The sequence below is a fragment of the Parambassis ranga genome, chromosome 15 (assembly GCF_900634625.1).
Source record: "Parambassis ranga chromosome 15, fParRan2.1, whole genome shotgun sequence".
NCBI lineage: Eukaryota > Metazoa > Chordata > Actinopteri > Ambassidae > Parambassis > Parambassis ranga.
The window spans coordinates 21047188-21060873 of record NC_041035.1 but is presented as its reverse complement, the minus strand read 5'-3'; the positions used below and the strand labels follow the sequence as shown (position 1 = coordinate 21060873).

At 50.5% G+C, this 13686-nt stretch overlaps 1 protein-coding gene across 7 annotated transcripts in view; it reads right to left on the bottom strand.

Annotated features, from left to right (window-relative positions):
• The window catches only part of LOC114446918 (stromal membrane-associated protein 1-like), a 37940-nt gene that overhangs the window by 1817 nt on the left and 22437 nt on the right, over window positions 1–13686 (bottom strand). For 3 of the 7 annotated variants that reach the window (XM_028422823.1, XM_028422824.1, XM_028422829.1), the window contains 4 exons: window positions 10277–10340; window positions 5568–5692; window positions 1310–1493; window positions 387–592 (listed from right to left, as the gene is read on the bottom strand). In XM_028422823.1, coding sequence (XP_028278624.1) covers window positions 387–592; window positions 1310–1493; window positions 5568–5692; window positions 10277–10340 — 579 coding nt within the window. The remainder of the gene's footprint in view (window positions 1–386; window positions 593–1309; window positions 1494–5567; window positions 5693–10276; window positions 10341–13686) is intronic. The other 4 variants (XM_028422826.1, XM_028422825.1, XM_028422828.1 and 1 more) reach the window with 4 other exon arrangements.

Sequence of the window (13686 nt, the reverse complement as noted above, 5' to 3'; positions counted from 1 at the left end):
CTGACAGAGAGAGGGGGGAGGAGGGGGAGGAAGGTGGGGGAGGAGGAGGAAGGGGGGCGTTTGAATTAATCAGACAGAAAATGGACAGTGGTTCTGTCAGGGGGTTCCTCCATCCTTTAGCTCCGCTTCCCAGCCTCCATCCTCTGTGCCTTCACCTCTGCACTTAAAGACTCCCAGCTCCCCACCCCCTCACCCTTCCCCTCCACCCTCCCCCACCCTCCCCCTCCTCATCCTTCTCCTTCCATTCTCATCTATTATGAATGTGCTCTGGTGCAGCGCTGCTCACTTATCTGGTCATCTGAGAGCTGCTGTGTGGAGGCGTGTGTGTGGTAGGTATGTGTGAGTGTGAGTGTGAGTGTGTGTGTGTGTGTGTGTGTGTGTGTTACCTGGCTCATGTTCCACTGCTGCATGCTGTACATGTTCTGTCCTTGGTTGGCGGGCATGGCGCCCATGTATCCCCCGTTTGGCAGCGTCATGCTGGACATCATGCCCCCCCCGCCCATCATGGTGGTTGGGGGGACGCCTCCGCCCATCGACGGGGTGAAGCTCTGCTGAGCAAACTGCATCTGAGGCTGGCCCATGTATACGCCTGCTGAGATGAAGAACACATTTCTTATTTGGAGTGTTCAGGGTTGAACTTCTGCTGCTTCCTGTGAAACGTGTGAGATAAGCTGTGGGTTCATGTCGGTTACAGTTGTGCTCGTCTTTGCGTGCAGCTCGAGCAACACGAGCGGCCAATCAGCATCAGTGTGTGAGCACGAGTCCCAGGAAGAGTGGAGCATGTGAGCACGTGTGTGACGCTTCATTAACTAAGAGCGGTCACCGTCTGCAACCAAGCAGACGTCCCATCAGCACCACTGTCACACAAGAGCCTGAATCATCTGTGTGTGTGTGTGTGTGTGTGTGTGTGTACAGGTTCTTATCATGTACAGTTTTTTTTAAATTCTCCAACCTGCCGGAGCAGAATGCTGCAGCTGCAGCACCTGCTGGGAACAAAGATCCATGTGCAGACAGCTGCGTCACTCTGATTATAAATACGAGGACCAAAACTGACAAATAAAAAGCATCAGTCACTCCATGAGCGCAGAACAAAGCACCAAGCAAGCTCTGCATTCAAGGTCAGAAAAGGATTCTCCTAGATCTGAACTTTATGTTTCTTTCAATAACTTTCTTCTCACAACACTTATTATACAAGTAACAACAGTAGGATGTTGATGGGTTCATCTGTGTGCATGTGTGTGTCTGTCTTTGTGTCTGTGTGTGTGTGTGTGTCTGTGTCTGTGTGTGTGTGTGTGTGTGTCTGTGTCACCTGGTCCTGCTGCAGGCTGCTGCTGGCTCTGCGGCTGACTGCCCACTGAGCTGCTGGCGTACAAAGACAGGATGGAGTCTTTCGATAAAAGCTTCTTCTCCTCCGCCTTCGTGGTGGTGGTGGAGGAGGAGGGGGAGGTGGAGGTGGAGGGGTCCACCTGCGGGGGTGCTGTACCTGAACCAGCCTGTCAGACAGACGCAGAGGGCGGGAGCAAAAAGAACAACAGTCAGCGACTTCTTCTGAGTTTTATCAGATGATCACACGATAACTGGAGACGATCGGAGCTTTTTCCGATTTTCTGAACTCCTTCACATACACGGAGATTCTCAGGAAGAAGCCGATAGCTGAGGTTTGCATGTTAGAACTGAACCTGATCCAGACTGTGCAGGAATCCTGAGCACGGGTCAGCGAGAAAAGATGAAAACAACACAAACAAAAAGAAAGAACAAAAAAAGACGAGCAGCAGCTGCAGAAAGAGAGAGAGCAGAGAGCAGCCGCCACGTCAGAGCGGGCGAGACAGGTGGCGTTAATTAGACCGCTGCAACACACACACACACACACACACACACACACACAGACACAGACACACACACCATCACATACACATTATTATTTAAAAAAGCCTTTCAGGCACACACCTATTATGTCTGTCTAATGGATGGAGCTGACAAAAAAGTAACACCAGCTTAAGAGCTTTGCACAGGTGTGTGTGTGTGTGTGTGTGTGTGTGTGTGTGTGTGTGAGAGAGAGAGAGGGGCAGCTGGACTTCATGAATTAGATAAGGAGAGACAGTGTGATAAACAGCAGCTCCTCCAACACACTCTCCACTGAACAAACACTGAGTTCAGTGTCTCTCACACACACACACACACACACACACACACACACACACACACACACAGACACACAGACACACAGACACACAGACACACACACACACACACACACACACACACACACACACACACACACACACACACACACACACACACACACACGAGGAGCATGGAGGAGCAGGGAGGGCACAGCAGGAAAGGAGAGAAGGAGGAGCTGATGCACAGAGAAGAAGAAGAAGGAAACCAGCTGAGTGAGAAGGGAGACAGGCAGCACAGCTCCATCAGACCCTGAACAGCTGAAAATAAAGAAACCCTCCAGGCCTCTCAGAGAGCTCTGATTCAGAAGACGCACGCTGCCCCAGCAGCTTCCGGTGGTTTTAATTTATTTTTGACCAACCTCAGTCTGACAGATATTTGTGGAGATGTTGCAGAGAAAGAAGGAGAAGAAGAACGTCCATCTGGATATTCACTGTACTGAAGCAGGGGACAGTCTGTGGGACCGTCCAGCAGCCTCTCACTGCTCCCCCTGTCTGCAGCTGCCAAAAGCTCCAGCTCCATGTGAGGGAGGAGGCGAGGAGGAGGAGGAGGAGGAGGAGGAGGAGAGGAGGAGGAGAGGAGGAGGAGAGGAGGAGGAGGAGAGGAGAGGAGAGGAGAGGAGAGGAGAGGAGAGGAGAGGAGAGGAGAGGAGAGGAGAGGAGGAGAGGAGAGGAGAGGAGAGGAGAGGAGGAGAAGAGGAGGAGGAGGAGAGGAGAGGAGAGGAGGAGGAAGAGAGGAGGAGGAGAGGAGGAGAGGAGAGGAGAGGAGGAGGAAGAGAGGAGGAGAGGAGAGGAGGAGAAGAGGAGGAGGAAGAGAGGAGGAGGAGAGGAGAGGAGGAGAAGAGGAGGAGGAGGAGAGCAGGAGGAGAGGAGAGGAGAGGAGAGGAGGAGAGGAGAGGAGGAGAAGAGGAGGAGGAGGAAGAGAGGAGAGGAGGAGCTCTGCTGCCAAACCTGAGCAGGTGGCACAAAGAGGCACACACATCACCCATCCTCACCCGAACCAAGAGCCGGTCACATGTTCATCCAGCCTGACACACACACAGACACACACAGACACACACAGACACACAGACACAGCTCACACACACACACACAGACACACACACACAGACACACACACACAGAGACACACACACAGCGGCATAGCGGACATAGTGTGTGATGTGTCGCAGGGCTCCTAGCAGCACATTGTGCCTCTTGAACAAGGCTCCATTATTCTCACCCACTGTGGGTGTTGATGGGTGCAGCCAGAGCTCTGAATTACAGCTCCGACAGCCTTTTTCCTCACTGCCGCTATTCATAGAGCGCACACACACACACAGACACACACACACACACACAGAGACACACACACACACACACACTATCCTTTTCCATCACCACTTGAAGTAGTCATGCACTCCCCTCTGATAGACCATCTGTGGCTTAAAAACCACACTGTGTGTGTGTGTGTGTGTGTGTGTGTGTGTGTGTGTCTGTCTCTGTGCATGTCTCATTGTGTGTGTGTCTCTGTGTGTCTGTCTCCGTGTGTGTGTGTGTGTGTGCTGGAGGATTTGTGCTAATTTGCTGAAAACAGAAAGCAAAGCTTGAAAAATCTGAATCTGAGGCAGAGCGAGCTAAAACAGAGCAGACAGAGCAGACACAGAGCAGACAGAGCAGACACAGAGCAGACAGAGCAGACACAGAGCAGACATAGAGCAGACAGAGCAGACACAGAGCAGACAGAGCAGACAGAGCAGACACAGAGCACACAGAGCAGACAGAGCAGACACAGAGCAGACACAGAGCACACAGAGCAGACACAGAGCAGACACAGAGCAGACACAGCAGACACAGAGCAGACACAGAGCAGACGGAGCAGACAGAGCAGACACAGCAGACACAGAGCAGACACAGAGCAGACGGAGCAGACAGAGCAGACACAGAGCAGACACAGAGAGCAGCTCAGCGTCATCCTGCCGTCTCCTCCTCAGACTTCTTATTTTCATTCTGCTCTAAACAAACGGTCCTTCTTCATTAAGGTTCTCTCTGCTGTTTACTGCAGGCTCCTTCTAGCACCTCCTCTCTGCTCCTCACTCCTCATTCATTCACTTCCCTGTCAGCTGCGTCCTGCTGGCTGCTGCAGTGCTCTGTGACAGAGAGGTCGTCACGTTTGCACACCTGTAACCTTGCACCATGATCCCTCTGTTTCATAAGTGCAGCGCTCCTTCAGTCAGAGAGAGGTGAATGAGAGACAGAGGACAGAGCGAGGGAGAGGGAGAGGGAGCCAGGAGGGGGAGGCTGGGGATAACACAAATCCTCCCCCTCCTACAAGGCTGTAATCGCATTTTTATAATTGACGTATGTGCAGATAGGCGAGCGCTCCCTGAATCAGCTGCCGGCTTCCTCTGTCTACACACACCCAGCTAATCACAGCTGTAGAGCAATATCCGCCTGCTGAATCCTAAATTCAGCCCTCTGCTGTGCGTGTGTGTGTGTGTGTGTGTGTGTGTGTGTGTGCTGACTGGAAGCTGTGTCCTTGTGCGTTCTGCTTACATAAAGTGGGATGTTATTTAAGTTCATGGAGCTTTCTCTTGTTCACGTACATCACTGCACATCAGGAAGTGTGGTGACACAGAAGAGGTCACATGATCTGCTCATCCCAACAATGGCGAATATAGAAAGTCAATCATTAAAGTGTTAATAAACCATAGATTAGAATGTTTCACACATTCCTCCTTTCTGTTCTTACTTCCTTTATGAAGAACGCTACATGGAGACATTCTGCAGCACGGAAGAGGCAACATGAGCTTTGATGCAGGGACGTAGCTTTAGCATGGACGGAGGGACGCGTCCCCACTAATGTCCAGCAATTACTGAATTGTCCCCACCAATAATTTGATCGCCTCCAAACAAACAGACTCTCATTGGGTGCAGGAAGGGTTAAATTCCCTTCTTTTGTGTCCTACCAATAATTATCCTCCTGTCCCAAAGCCCGTGGTATTCTGATTCTGATTGGGTTATATCTCTGGTCATGTGACTGGCTGTCACATGTGTGGCTTGGTGCATATGAAGAGATGGCGGCCATGAAGAAGGTCTATATAAGGAGTTACTTTGTCACTAACATAATGATAATTGTTGAGTCTTGGTCCCCACCCCCAAAGCAAATCTACGCCCTTGCTTTAATGTAAGAAGCGGCTCAGGTCTTGTGAGCTGGAGGGTGGACCAAGCCAGCCCTGAGCCTCCGCTCTGATCCCTGGCGCTCTCTGTCCTTTGAAGGACACCGGTCTAAAATTAATTGAATAAGAGAGCGTGGATGAGAAGCTGCTCTGATACGACCCTCTGTGTGAATCCCCCATGTTAGCAGCTGCCTGCGGTGATAAGGCAGGGGGAGTGTGTGTGTGTTACCTGGCCCTGCTGTGTGTTGCTGGATGAAGGGAGAGGGTTGGAGACCATCGGTCCAAATATATCCAGCTCGTCACCGATTGGTGCAGCAGCAGCACCCGCAGCCTTCACACCGCCGTCTGGAGCATCTGAGAGAGGGAGGAGGACCAAAGAACACTTCAGTCACATGTGACAAGGATGTTCTTTAGCATTTCTACAGCTGCAGGAAGCTGCAGGTCAGACAGAGACTCTGAGTGTGGGTCATGTGACTGCTGCTCACAGTGACTCCATCATGGCGTCCTGCTGGCTGCTGAGGAGGACAGGACTTTTAGGTTTTACTGGATCTTCTTAAACCCTTTTAACATGCAGTTTGGATTTGACCATATTTTCCGGTGTAACCATGTGTCACACATGATGCATTCAAGGACCGTTGGAAAGCTGAAAGTCCTGTTTGGTCCTGTTTTGAAAGGTTCCTGGCTGTGATTTCTTTCTCTTTAAGGACTCGAGGCCGGCAGGTTGTCGGGTCTGGAGGTTTTGTTTTATTTCTGGGAGGGAGAGCCGTTCCCATGGAGCTGAAGTAGAAGAAGTCCTTGTGCACAAGGGGACACTGGAGGAGGGGGAGGAGGGGAGGAGGGGTGATGAAGAGGGAGGACAGGGAGTCATTTGTATAACGGCTGTGATAAAACATCCATAATTTATCCCATTTAAAGTGTGACCACGACTCCTCAGACCTCTCCACATCCTTTCTTATTAAAACTGGGTTTTCAAAGTCCTTCCTCTGATGTGGCTCCTTCTGATTCCAGCCTGTGAGCTCAGGCTGAAGAAGGAAGTCTATTATGTCTGCGGTTATTCCTGTTAGACTGACAGGTGTGAGTCACAGAGCGGCTGGAAGACAGGACTCCATGAACATCAACCCCCCCCAACCAACAGCCTTTCATCGCCATGGAACTGAGCCGCCGGAGAAGAAGGGGCCCATCATCCATCATGGCCGCCACGTCAGGCAGCGTGCCCTCCATCCTTTATTATGGGATGGAGCCGCTTCTTGAGAGCACTCTTAACTTCACCATGGAAACAGACCACTGTATCCGGGGGGGGGGGGGGGGGGGGGCACAGACACACACACACACACAACACAACACACAGACACACACACACACACACACACACACACAGAACACACACACACACACACACACACACACACACAGACACACACACACACAGCAGCTGTACAGACTGCAGCGGCCTCGTTCAGCAGGGACGAGCCTTCACGTTAAAACCTGCTGCGTCTTTGTTAAATATCTTTGGAAGTCTTCATCACAGCAAAGACGTTCAAACATCGAATGAAACTACACGACCCGATTCATCTGTGTTGGAAAGAAAATGTCATGAAAAGAACAATTGCTGAGCAACCATCTCCCTAAACTGAGATTTACTGTATTTGCTGAACTACGTTCTCCTATTTGTCCAAATGTCCCTGAATGTCCCTCCGTCTTGGTTCTGATGTCTCCAGATTCACAATGATGAAAAGAGGTCTCTGCTGCAGCTTCTCATGGACAGATATATTTAGATGAACCCCTCATACAGAGGCTTATATGAGACGTGCATGTGTTATTATTTGAAATGAGCACAGCATGTAAAGAGCCCTCACAATGACAAACAGCCTGCAGTCAGGATTAAGGACTTCCACCCTGAGGGGTAAATCATCCGACATGTTTCCATTGATCCGGCTGTGGCAGGAGGCTCCTCCTTCAACACAAAACGCACCGTGTTCAGTCTTTGGAATGTTGATGCATGGAGAAATGTAAATTCAACTAAAAATCACAACCAGGGCATGAATCGAAGCTCAGACGTCACCCCAAAAACCACTCTGGGAGTCCAGACGAAGGGGGAGCAGGGAGCGTGCTCCGTGACCACAGCCATCAGCTGCTGGTAGGAGGAGTCATCACGGAGCAAGCAAGAGCAGCAAATGGACGTAAGATGACCCGTCACTGCTGCACTGTGTTTGTTTACAGCAGAGAACAGAAGCCAGGCATCAAACTGGGAGCAGAAAATGGACTCATTTATATGCTGATTTTCAAAAACAGATCTGAATGAGACGGAGCTCCACAGGCTGGAACTCTGGGACTCTGTTCTGTTCAGGAGCCCCTTTGAGGGCGGGAAGCCTGAGACCATGTTCTGGGCTGGTCAGATGCTTGTGGACAGACGGACAGCGTTCAGATTGGAGGACAACTAAAGAGTCCGACTAAAGAGTCGGGTCCACAGGAGGACAAACCAGTGTCCAAAACTGCAGTTCCCCTCGTGGCCTCTGGGGGCACCACAAACCGACCCTCACAGCCCTCCATGTTAAAATGTCCATGTTTACGGAGAAATGAACACGTTCACAGGCGGAGCCTCACACAGAGCGCCGGGTGACATCACAGGAGGTGTGTCCATATTTATTTACAGTCTGCTTCAGCTCACATCAATAAAGAACTGCAGAGGACAAAGACAGTGACGTGAGGTCCATCGATCTTTCTGCTCTGCTGTACTATGAACACACACACACACACAGAGACACACAAACACACACACACAGAGACACACAAACACACACACACAGAGACACACAAACACACACACACACACACAGAGACACACACACACACACACACACAGACAGACACACACAGACACACACACAGACACACAAACACACAGACAGACACACACAGACACACACACACAGACACACACAGACACACACACAGACACACACAGAGACACACACAGAAACACACACACAGAGACAGAGACACACACACAGAGACACACACACAGACACACACACAGACACACAAACACACAGACAGACACACACACACACACACAAAGACACACACAGACACACACACACACAGAGACACACAAACACACAGACAGACACACACACAAACACACAGAGAGACACAGACACACACACACACAGAGAGACACACACACACACACACACAGAGACACACACAGACACACACAGACTCACACACAGACACACACACACACAGAGACACACAAACACACAGACAGACACACACACACACACACAGACAGACACACACACACACAAACACACAGAGAGACACACACACACACACACACATAGACACACACAAACACACAGAGAGACACACACACACACACACACACACATAGACACACACAAACACACAGAGAGACACACACACACACACACATAGACACACACACAGAGAGACACACACACACACACAGAGACAGACACACACACAGACACACACACACACACACAGAGACACACTCACTCTGTCTAAAGTAGCTGTATCTCTCAGACTCCCTTTTCTGTGCAGTTCACTGTGACCACACGCCAAAATATTTAGACTGTTCAGTAGAAGCTGGAGGACGCGTTCATCTGGATGATTTTTATGTTTTTATTTTCAGTCCTCCGGCTGAGGATGAACCCACACACACAGAGGCTGCAGCAGAGTGAAGGAAACCAGAGACGTGGCGGCTCAGATCTGACTTATTGATCATGTGTGAAATCTCATCCGGTCCTGGAGGCTGTGAGGTGTGTAGCTCTGTTATTTATAGCGGGGTGTCCACTCACTGCTGATCACTGCTCCTTCTTCTGGCAGCTCACCCTCAGCTGTGTCAGGGAACACACTCCCAGTGCATTTCACACATTTACGATGAAACCCTGGGAGCCTGCTCTTCCTCCTCTTCCTCCTCCTCTTCCTCCTCCTCCTCCTGCTCCTCCTGCTCCTCTTCCTCCTCCTCCTCCTCCTGCTCCTCTTCCTCCTCCTCCTCCTCCTCTTCCTCCTCCTCCTCCTCCTCCTCCTCCTCCTCCTCCTCCTCCTCCTCCTCCTCCTCCTCCTGTGTAGGATTAAGGTCAGCATGCAGGGAGCAGAGCGTCCTGGCAGCTCGCGGGCAGCTTTCATACCGCACACACCAAATGTCACAGGGCTGAGTCCAGCTTGTGACCTTTGTTGAATGTCACATCCTCCGTGCATCCAGGCTTTTCTGGCTGTGGTGTTTGTCAACACAGCATTAAAGCTGATAACACAGGGAGCAGAGGACGTGTGGACAGAGCGGTGTCCGAGGATTAAAAAACAGGTCCCTGCTGGTTCTTCTGCCACTTCAAGACCACGTGATGATGAGGAGGCTGTGATGCTGGTCAGAGTGTGTATGTTTGTTCTGAGGGGATTTACGGACACCAAATCTCAAAGTGTAACCGCGTCACACCAGGTCTGAGTGGCTGGACGTATCAGTGACTGACAGTCTGACTCCATCCCTGGAGGTGATTTTATGATTTGTTTCAGATGGTTTGAACGTCTCCCTCCCATGCACAACATGACAGATGTGGCATTTATGAAGGAGAGGAAGTCCTGATCCATCCCATGGAGGGTCGCTGCGGCGTGGGAGTCTCTGCATGGACCTGTGTGGACTCGGTGTGTCGGTACATGAGTGCAGTGCTGGCTGGGTCCGGCCGCAGTCTGCTCACATGGCTGTCAGTGATTTTAACTGCCAGGTGTTATAACAAGTCATTAAGGCGTAAGCGAAGGTCTGAAATAAACCCTGACAGCGTTAAATTCCCCCTGATGATGTCAGACATTACTTAACCTGCTAAAAATGTGATTACATCTCCTGACTGAAGCAGCAGGCAGACACTCACACACACTTTGACAGGTTATATTGAAGGAAGGCTGCTCGTGTCTTACCCAGACCCAGCAGGTCCACGGCTGGCTCTGCGCCCCTCTTAGGACTGGCTCTGGACTCTGACTGCTGAGACAGAGACAAAGAAATGATTGAATCAATCAGACCTGATCCACAACAAACAAACTAAAGGAGGATTTGATCCAGCAGCAGCAGCTCCTACAAAATAAAATTCTAAATATTGTTAATATATTATATTAATATATATATAATAATAATATAATATAATTAATATTGGTTTCAACTGAAAGAGTTAAAAGCTGCAGATAATGAGGAAGAGGAGGCGGAGGTGTGTGAGAGTGACAGGAGAGTGAAGAGGGGAGGACGGAGATGGAGTGAGAAAAAAAATCAGAGGTTAACACGCCGGGCCAGGAGCGATCTACACCGCTGGTAACAAACCCAATTTCCCCCCCGCCCAACCCAAGATCGATGGACCACATTAGATTCAGTGTCGCTCCGATCCGAGGCAATGAAAACAATTACCGCCTCCCGGCCTCATCAGGACTGCATCGGCTGAGAGCTGGTGTGTGTGGGGACTGCAGCAGAGCGGCAGGGAGGTCGGGCTGGAGTTCTGCTGCTGACACCGAGGCTTCGATTCTGAACTACAAAAATGGAGGTCAGGGACTTCTTAGTCAGATCAGACTGTAAATGCCTGAGCAGTTACAGAAGAAGCCTCAATGAGTTTTGCTGCCACCTCGAGAGCAAAGTGACCCCAGAGTCCACCGTACTCCTTCAGACCAAAACCGTGTCCCCCTTCAGGGACTGGATCCTGGGCTGCTGGACCATGCACCAGCATGCACCAGCTGAATCCTTCACACCTCCAGACTGATCAGATTCTACAAACCAACAATCCAGGAGGAAACCTTTTTAAATGTTTGCATCAACTGCAGGTTGCTAGGCAACAAGAAGCCACAGGTCATGATGAACAGGAAGTCTTCCCAAAACCAGGACATGCAGGCCACAGGACTGTAGGAGCAACAACAACCGAATACAACAGAAAGCAGAAAACAGTGCGTTTGTCCTACAGACGCTGAATCAATGACGGTTTATTTTTATTATCTTAAAGTCAAATTAATTGACGTGAACTTTCCAAAGAAAACATGGTTTCCTGTCCTAACAGAGAGAACAGGATGACACGCCTGTCTGTTTGATTTCAGACATTTCAAACCATGCACTGTTCTACAAAATGGAGATTACAGCCTCTCAGAGCTGCGTCCCACACAGAGCGAAAAGCTTCAATTCTCCTCCTGTACGTTCAGAAGGAAAGAGCGAGTCAGAGCGCTGACAGGCGCCTGCAGTTTTCCTGCCCGTGCCGTGGTTATGGAGGAGCGGCCATGGTGTGTAATCAGTTATCAGAGGTGACACCAGCAGCGACGGCTGGTGATCGGCTGTCAGGGTCGGTCCTGTTTGAACGGACAGAGGCCAGAAATCGATGTGCAGCCCCCTGTAGGTGGATAGAGTCTTCACGTGAGGACGGTCTGAGTGGAACACTCAACGCAAACAGAACCTTCAGACGACTGCCGTCAGATCGGACGGCAGACGGAGCCGCCGCCTGACAGCTGCCTCGCTGCCGCGGTCTGCTGGAAGCTCCTCAGCACACGAAGCGAGTGGCCGGCACGCTCACACGAAGCAGCCATTTCTGTACAAACCATCACACCTCCGGCCCAGCGGGCGCGTGTGTGTTCGGTGTGTGTTTGTTGGATCAGTCAGTGCAGGTGCCCTGAAAGCAGCCTGTTCAGTTTTCACTGCAGGGATGGGACCAAATATCAATACGGCGATATTTTTCATCCATCTTTGTGCGATACAAGGATCAATATTCTGGTGTCACATGTTAAACTAGATGAAATAAGGACCACACCGCCCTCTCTGCAGGGACTGCTCCCAGTCTCAGCTCCGTTACAGACCTGGCTGTCTGCAGCGGTCTGCCTCACGCCTCCTTCAATCATCCTCATGTTTACCCTCCCTCCTCTTCATCCTCCACCTCTCCTCCCTCTTGGATTCATCCTGCACTCTCTCTCTTTTCCCCCTCTAACCAATTTGCAGCCTTCATCTCCCGCTCGTCTCCTTCCCATTTGTTTTGCCTCTCCCTCACTTAGTGCTGATTGTTCCATCACCTCGCTCTCCTCTCTGAGGATGAGACGTTTGTTTCATCTGCGTGCATGTGGAGGAGGACGCTGGAACACTGTGCTGTGTGTACAGTCTCAGTGGGTCACCCGCCTCTCTGAAGGCTGCCAGCTGCATGTGTGTGTGTGTGTGGAGAAGATTCACTCTGCAGACCTGTCTGAGCTCAGTGCGGCACAGTACGAAGGGTTAATGTGTGCAGGACTTCTGGATTGAAATCTCTGGCGACATCACATCCAGGTTCAGACTGCCCCCCCCCCCCCATCATTACTGTGTTGTTAACCGTTTCCTTGACAGCTGTGGTTTGGACCTGTTGTAGTGCTGAGAGGTATAAAACCTAAATGTCAGCATATATATACGGCAGTGAGGGAGAACCAATCACACACAGAGAGGTCGCAGCTGGCCAGTTTGTTCGACACAGAACCGTCTCTCTGTGAGGAGGAGATCTCCGTCAGAACCAGACCACGGCATGCTGAGGGCTTCTGATCAGCAGCTGCACACAGCGGATTGTCTCCCTGTGGAGACAGCTGCCTTATTAACACTATAAAAGAGAATAATAAAACTGCCAGCAGCCAGATGAACAAGTGATGCCAGAGACAGACGCAGCCGCAGCAGAGCGAGGAAGAGGAGGAGGACGGAGAAGAGAGGGGGGGGGTTCAGTGAGGACGTAAGAGAGGATAAAGGAGGCCGAAGGACGGTGATGAAGAAGAGGAGATAAATGGCAAGAGGACAGTGGAGGAGACAGGAGGAAGACACTAAGACTGATGATGAAGACAATTATAGAAGAAGAGGAGGAGGTGTGTGAGGAGGAAATGCATTATCAATACAGACTGAGATATCCAAATAACAAAGTCAGCAATCCCTGCATCATTCCCCAGAAACACAACAGTGTGTGTGTGTGTCTGTGTGTGTGTGTGTGTGTGTGTGTGTGTGGACTGTAGTCAGTCTGTGGCTGTTAAGTGTGCAGAGCTGCTGCAGTTCTGCACCACTCCACACATTCAATCTGTCACTCAGCTGGTGGCAAAGACACACAAACACTCACAGAGACGCTCATACACTCTCACACACACACACTCACACACACACACAGAGACGCTCATACACACACACACACACTAAAAGGTTTTGTCACAGAGGGAAGATCTTAAGCTGCCACACACATCTCTTCCACCCAGTTACATTTATCTGACAGTCATGGAGACCACCGCATTTTAGGACACACACACACACACACACAGGTAAAAATACACACTCATATTTATAAGGTAACAACAAAGATTTCAGTAATGCATGC